Source organism: Siphateles boraxobius, unplaced genomic scaffold (assembly GCF_051911475.1).
Source record: "Siphateles boraxobius isolate OS27281-9 unplaced genomic scaffold, OSU_SipBor_1 11, whole genome shotgun sequence".
Classification (NCBI taxonomy): domain Eukaryota; kingdom Metazoa; phylum Chordata; class Actinopteri; order Cypriniformes; family Leuciscidae; genus Siphateles; species Siphateles boraxobius.
The window spans coordinates 4,862,501-4,870,000 of record NW_027508711.1 but is presented as its reverse complement, the minus strand read 5'-3'; the positions used below and the strand labels follow the sequence as shown (position 1 = coordinate 4,870,000).

At 33.3% G+C, this 7,500-nt stretch overlaps 1 protein-coding gene across 2 annotated transcripts in view; it reads right to left on the bottom strand.

Moving 5' to 3' along the window:
• Nucleotides 1-4,535, bottom strand: part of LOC143699164 (proteinase-activated receptor 3) — an 11,419-nt gene extending 6,884 nt beyond the window's left edge. Inside the window, exon 1 of one of the 2 annotated variants that reach the window (XM_077194259.1) lies at nt 4,247-4,535. In XM_077194259.1, the coding sequence (XP_077050374.1) occupies nt 4,247-4,310 (64 nt within the window). In that variant the 5' untranslated portion in view covers nt 4,311-4,535. Of the gene's footprint in view, nt 1-4,230 lie in introns of both variants that reach the window. The other variant, XM_077194257.1, reaches the window with a different exon arrangement.
• Between the last annotated feature and the right edge of the window lie 2,965 nt (nt 4,536-7,500).

The window sequence follows — 7,500 nt, the reverse complement described above, 5'->3', positions numbered from 1 at the left end:
ATATCTAGATAGTATGATAATGCTTCCAGCCCATCTTTATGATCTATGTTTGTATGCAGTGATTCAACATCCATTGTCACCAATATAGATGATTCTTTAGTTTTAATCTTTCTAATGGTATTTAATACATGAGTTGTATCCTGAATAAATGAAGGAAGTTTACCAACCAATGGTTTGATAAAGCTATCCACAAATTTTGAAGCTGGCTCTGTAATAGATTCATTTACACTGATTATAGGTCTCCCTGGCGGATTTTCAAGATTTTTATGTATTTTAGGAAGCATATAAAAAGTAGGAATCCTAGGATTTTTACAAAAAAGAAAATCACACTCATTTTTTGAGATCCATCCCTCATCTTTAGCATGTAATAGAATATCAGTCAGTTCATTTTTGATTCCTTCTATTGGATTGGATTTCAGGTGCTGGTAGTACTCACAGTTCTGTAGTTGTCTCAAGGCTTCTTCAATGTACTGATCTCTGCCCAATACCACAACTGCACCTCCCTTGTCCGCTCTTTTTATTACTAAATCATTGTTATATGAAATCCAGTTCAAAGCTTCTCCTTCTTTTGAAAAATTGTATTGTTTTCGTTTTTTTGAGGTGAAGATCTTGTCAATATCATACATTACTTTCTTGTAGAAGGAATTCAAAGTTGGATTAGATGAACCTGGCATAAATGTTGACTTGGGTTTAACATTTTTTTACCTTCTTGTCATAAGTACGAGTAGCTGCTTCAGAAGTGTAGTACCAAACTTTCAGTTGAAGACTCCGATGAAACTTGAATAGGTCCACTTTAGTTTGGAATTCTTTAGCTGTATTTATTGGGGCAAAAGACAGACTTTTTGACAGAACGGATATACAACTTGCCGCTAAAGAAACCTTTGAGATGTTTATCACTTCGTCTCCTTTGTTCGGCTCCTGGTATGTCTGCCTTGAATTGGGAATCTTGGTCGATCTCTTTCTTCCTCGTCTCGTCTTCCGCTGTCCTGTCTTCTGAATCTCTGGATTGTTCTGGACTTGTTCTCTAAAAAATCTCTTCTAGGTGAGGTCTCCACTGCTGAACGTTCTTCGTCACTACTAGGTAAATTAAAAGACACTGATCTCTTTAGGAGTCTTTACATTCCATTGTGACCATGTGTATACCTTCTCCTCCTTATAAACATTTTCATCTCTTCCAAATTTTTCTTGCTTGAGCTTTTTGGATAGTTGTTCTAGATCTTCTTTAAGTTTCTCTTCAAATTGAAAAAGCACTTCATGTCCATCTGATGTAAACTCTTGTTTGATTTTGACAATCTGTTTTTGCATTTCAGTCTTCTGTTTTTTTGCTTCTTCAATTAGTAGAAGCATAAGGTCTTGGGAGCATTTATTCAATATTGCTTCCCACTTTTGGCTGAACTCTATATCTCCATGGCCAAATGAAGGAAATTTTTTAATTCTGAGTCCTCTTGGGATCATATTTTCTCTCCAATAGTCAGATAGTGTAACCATATGTAGATGTAATCTCAATTCTTTTTCCGAATGCCTCTTAAGTTCATAACACACAGTTTTTTAGAATCTGGATGCTGTGGTCTATAGTCTTGACTCAACAGTGTGTCTGTAACAATGATCTTCTCACCTTCTTCTTTAGAATAGGAAAAATATCTCGTCGTCATCTTTTGATGAAATAAAGTGTCTCGATCCCAACAATTAAATAACTCGATACCAACAATTAAAGATAAATTAGTGAGAAGCCATCTTTTATCCAAGAAATCAAATACCTGGTTAAGTTTAAGCGCAGGAAATTACAGGTGTGGCAACTGTAATCACTGTGATAATATGATTAAGACTAAAATGTTTAGAGATGTAACCTCGGGCTCCGAATTGAAAATAAGATCTTTTATTAATTGCAATACCTCATTAGTGATATATAGGTTGGAGTGTCCATGTGGATGCTTTTACATAGGGATGACTACTAGAAAATTAAAGATACGATTATCAGAACATAAAAATGCTATTCGAGTCTGCAATCCTCTATACCCTATCGCCATACATTATAGAGATACAAATCATGGTAGCCCAAGTAAACTGAAGATAATTGGCATTGAACATGTCCCCAAGTCCATAAGAGGAGGAGATAGGGTTAACAGGCTATTACAAAGAGAGTCGTTCTGGATCTATACACTGAAAGCTACTACATTTCCAGGCTTAAATGGAGAATTAGAAGTTGTACCATTTTGTGATTTTTTTTATTTTATTTTTATTATTATTATTTTTTTGTGCAGTATTATTTGATATATACATCAACTGATTAGTGTACTTTGATCATTGTTACTTGTTTTAAAAATACCTTATTTCATTGAATATATAATATTGATATGTTTATCTTGATCTGTATTCCGTATTCAAGATATTGATGAAATTGTGCATATTTTTTTCCTTTTTTTATGTGTATGTATGTATAGGTATGTATTAATGTATGTGTATATATATATATATATATATATATATATATATATATATATATATATATATATATATATATATATATATATATGTGTGTGTGTGTGTGTGTGTGTGTGTGTGTGTATATACATATATGTGTATGTATGAATATATGTATGTGTGTGTGTGTATATGTTTTTTTATTTATTTTTTTATATATATTGAGTCTGATTTAACTTCATAATGTGTGAGATACTATTGTGAGATACTAATGTGTGTGATTTCCATTTTTAGAAATTTTCTCCCTTCAGGTTGCCTTGCATAGTGTGACCAGGTGTTTGCTATTTGATTAATTAATTGCTACTTAAAATGTACCTGTGAATCTGTTTGTAACACACACCCTGACGAAGGCACATAGCCGCAACGCGTAGGTGTATCTGTCACCAATTCTAATGTTAAAAGCCATGATCTAATAAAGGCTTTTTAAACTTTTTTTCTACACAAAGTCGAGTGCCTTGGAATAATTTCTGTTTTTGAGCATAATTATCCCAAGCAACCAAAGAGCACCGTGAGTTTACACCCTGTGTAGCACTTAGCTTGCATTTTTTGCTGTGAATCAATACTTATAACATTAGCATTGTTTTCAAAAACAGTTACTAAATGCCTCAGCTCACTGACAACTTCATCGTAGGTAGCCATCTTTGTTGTGACTGTGGTCGGTGGCATGTAGATGCGATGGATGCAGTAAAATGCTAACCAACCAATTGGCAGAAGTTGACCCCTTAAGACACAGCCCCTCCTCATTTGCATAATGAGGCAGAAATGCATACAGAAATGTAAAAACGACAGGCAGAAATAAATAGCATTGAAGAAATAAATAGGGTAAAAAAATATAAAGGAAGAATAACACAGACAAAAATATTATAACATGCACATAAATAAATACTTTAAAAAATAAGTAATTAATAAATAAAGTTGAAAATTATAACGGACAATAAATAAATAAGGTAATTATTACAAAGATGAAAAATAATAAGCTAATTAAAAGAGATATATACATTTATGTCTCACTGTATAATTTAATTTTACCTACTTTTTTATTGTATTTTTTGGGGCAATTAATTGTATGCTTATTTATTTATTGAGCATTTATTTAGTTCTGTATTTATTTTTAAAAATGGTAGAGCTGGTCCTCCATACTAGTCATGGATTCTTGGCTGTTCCAAGATCCAGATATAAAACAAAAGGTGACAGAGATTCAGCAGTGGCTCCAATGTTATGGAATAGCCTCCCATATTAGATCTGGGCAATCTGTGTCTGTTTTTAAGTCTCAAAAACGTATTTTGTAGACTTGCTTTTTGGTTTATGTAGTATTTTGTGTTTGTTTTATTATTTTGTAAAGCTGTTCATGTCTTTTTACTTGATTGTATATTTTATAATACAATATATATATATATATATATATATATATATATATATATATATATATATATACATATATTATGAAAAGTAATATAATATTAATAAAATAACATAAAACAATTCTCAAATGTTCTAGTGTGGTTTATTGAATGTTTATAGATTATTTCGGAAAAAATCTTTAAGAAAAAATTAGACCTACTCAAACACTAAAATTCTTGTGTACAAATACAGCACTTCTATCATTTGCGCAAAATCAGATTGAATGATGTAGCCTATTTGTTATGGTGTTGGATTTTTACTGTAAATCGAATGTTTTCTCGTTAATCACACACACATTTAGACCAATGGATTGTTTGAAGTGTGAATCAAAACTAAACGGTTTCCAACAAATCGATTTGCTTACCTTTAGCCTGCATCGCGTTCAGAAGAAAGAATGTGATCAAAACGAAAAGAAAAACTTTCCCCATGGCCGAGAAAGACGTCTAATTTTGTCAATTAAAAACGAGCGAATTCTCAACACGGTTTGTCTGTGTGTGGAATGCAAATGAAGCCCGACACGAGAGAGCTGCGAAGTGCTGTGTGAGTCAGTCTGTCTCACTCTCTCTCTCTCTCTCTCTCTCTCTCTCTCTCTCTCTGTCTCGCTCTCTCGAATAGCGGTGTCGTTCCATTCCGATGATATCATCTTCGTCCCCACTTGTCTTTGCCTATTTTGTGTTTATGAAGGCCTACTCTCAAACTATTTTTCACTATCCAACAAGTCTTAAAGGGATAGTTCACCCAAAAATGAAAATTAGCCCATGATTTACTCACCCTGAAGCCATCCTAGGTGTTTATGACAATCTTCTTTCAGAGAATACAATCAGAGTTATATTAAAAAATCTCCTGGCTCTTCCAAGCTTTTTTAATGGCAGTGATCGGCTGTATATTTTTTGAAGTCAAAGCGCATCCATCCATGATAAAAGTGCTCCACACGACTCTGGCGGGTTAATAAAGGCCTGAAGTAAAGCGATGCGTTCATGCAAGAAAAAATATCCATATTTAAAACTTTATCGACTAAAATAACTAACTTCCGGCAGACGACCGTTCGCAAGTCGACTTACGTCAAAAGACGTTCAAACAAACAGAGCTGGTCAACAAACTCAAGCTCCACCGACATTTCTCTTTAAAAATTCTCGTTTTAGACTTCTAATTCGTGACTGGTGTTTTGTTTTGCTCTATCCTCTACAGACAAAAAATATACAGCCGATCACTGCCATTGTAAAGCTTGGAAGAGCCAGGACATTTTTTTAATATAACTCGTCTGAAAGAAGAATGTCATATGGCTTTATGGTGAGTAAATCATGGGCTAATTTTAATTTTTGGGTGAAGTATCTCTTTAATGGGATATTTATTTATTTATTTATTTATTTATTTATTTATTTGTTTGTTTATTTGTTTGTTTATAGAATTAAATTAATTATTGCTTACTTGGTATCAAGATGTGACTTAAACAAAAACATCTTGTATTTCTAAAAGTTAAAAGACCTGTTGATCTAACAGAACAATTTTAGCTTAGTTAATGGATTCAAGCTAATATCTTGTTTTACCGCTATCTCAGTGAGAGATTACACAAGAATAGAGGTCACAGTTCTGATCTTTCCCCTTCAGATGACCAGAGATCCAGAAGACAACTGAAAGTCATTTGATTCGAACATCTGTTTCCACTTTCCATCAGTGTTTTGTCTTCCTGTGGTTATGGGTTACTGCGGTGCAGTCCATTAGCGCAAGAGTGACGCAGTTGTAGGAGCAAATCAAATATGTATCAAAGGTGAAAAACACATGAGAATGATGCTTTCCTGTTTCCTACAAAAGACCAATTCTGCATGTAGATGTGACTTTAGTAATTCTTTTCCAAAACATGCATTGTTGCACACCTACACATATCCGCATGCACACACACACACACACACACACACACACACACACAAACACACGTTGGGTTTCCATGTTTTATGGGGACTTTCCATAATACTAACGGTATATTTTACTTCCTTACACTAACCCTACCCCTAAACCAACCCATCACAGAAAACTTTCGGCATTTACATTTTTTTACATTTTCATAAAAATATCACTTGGTATGATTTATAAGCTGTTTTCCTCACCAAAAAATGTCCGCACAAGGACAAGGATTTCAGATATTGCATTCATCTTTGTGGCATTCATTTTACCAGCGCACACACACACACTCACACAATTTAATTATAGCCCCCTTATCATGCAGGTCAGAGAGCTCAACTTCCTCTTAAAAAGTTCTCAACTGGTTTGGCTTCAAGGCCCAGCTTTACAAGTTGCAATCTAACACAATACCAAATCAAAAAAATCCTAAAAACAAACATACATATGATAAAACACCAATAATGCACCAAAAAGAGCTTGATTTGACGCACAGCATTTGACGTCAACAAAAAAAGATATGGGATGCATTTTCTACTCTGTTGAAGATTAAGTTGATTATATATTTCGCTATCCTAATTACATGTTTTTTGTTTATTTGCATTTGTTTCTAAAAAAAAAAAAGTGCTTCATCTAATATGAGACTATATTTTGTTTTTGAAACTGCTGTAATTCTATCAAAATGACTGTTATTCAGTAAAGGTGAAAGGTGTCATTGTTTCCTGCATAGGCGTGAAGGACACGAATGACTAACACACATCTCCTGCTGTGAGCGAGCTGCGTGAAACTCATGCAAACGACCCGCTAAACATCCTGTTGTGAAGAGTAAACATTCAGATAGAAATTTGTTATGGATCTGTTAAGTCAGTTCTCTCTGACTGTGAGACTGGAACACAGATGTCTTCCTTACTAACAAAAACAGCCAGGCATGAAATATTACTGCCTGGGGGGATCATTTCTTAAAAATACGGGACAAACAAAACTGACACTATGTTAGGACTTCTGAAAGGTCCTGGGGTAAACCGATATTCATACACATATTATTACAAACACAGCATGAACAGACATGCATAGAGATGACGCGTTTAACAGGACATTGCACAAATTCATACAGTATGCGGAAATTTCTGAAGTTTGGGATTCTCAAACAGACTTACTGAGAGGATTTATATTGACAGATTTCTCTCCTTCAGAATCAACTAACATGTTACTAACATATTGCTAATGTGATTTATAATATTTCAAATGGATATGAAATATATTAGTATAAATATTAAATATTTGTATGAAATATTAGTTTTATGCTTTCATGTAATTCAAGAAATATAATTTATTTATAATAATATATTATTATATCTTTTCAGGGTTATTTAATACGCAAATGGATGGAATTATTATGAGTCATTAAAAATGTAAAGTGAAACCTAAATTGAAGCTTTAACATATATATGGAACCTTGTTTCCGCCTTCGGATAAAACATTAAAAAGGTAATTGCGACTTTATATCTTGCGATTCTGACTTTATTACTCACAATTATGACTTTATATCTCACAATTCGGAGGAAAAAAGTCAGAATTGTCAGATTAAAAAGTCGCAATTATCTTTTATATTGTTTTATTCAGTGGCAGAAATAAACTTCCATAATTGCAGGTATCTAAATATGTTTTTACTTTATTTATTTATTTTAGGATTAGCTTTTTTTTTACAGTAGGTCACAAAAG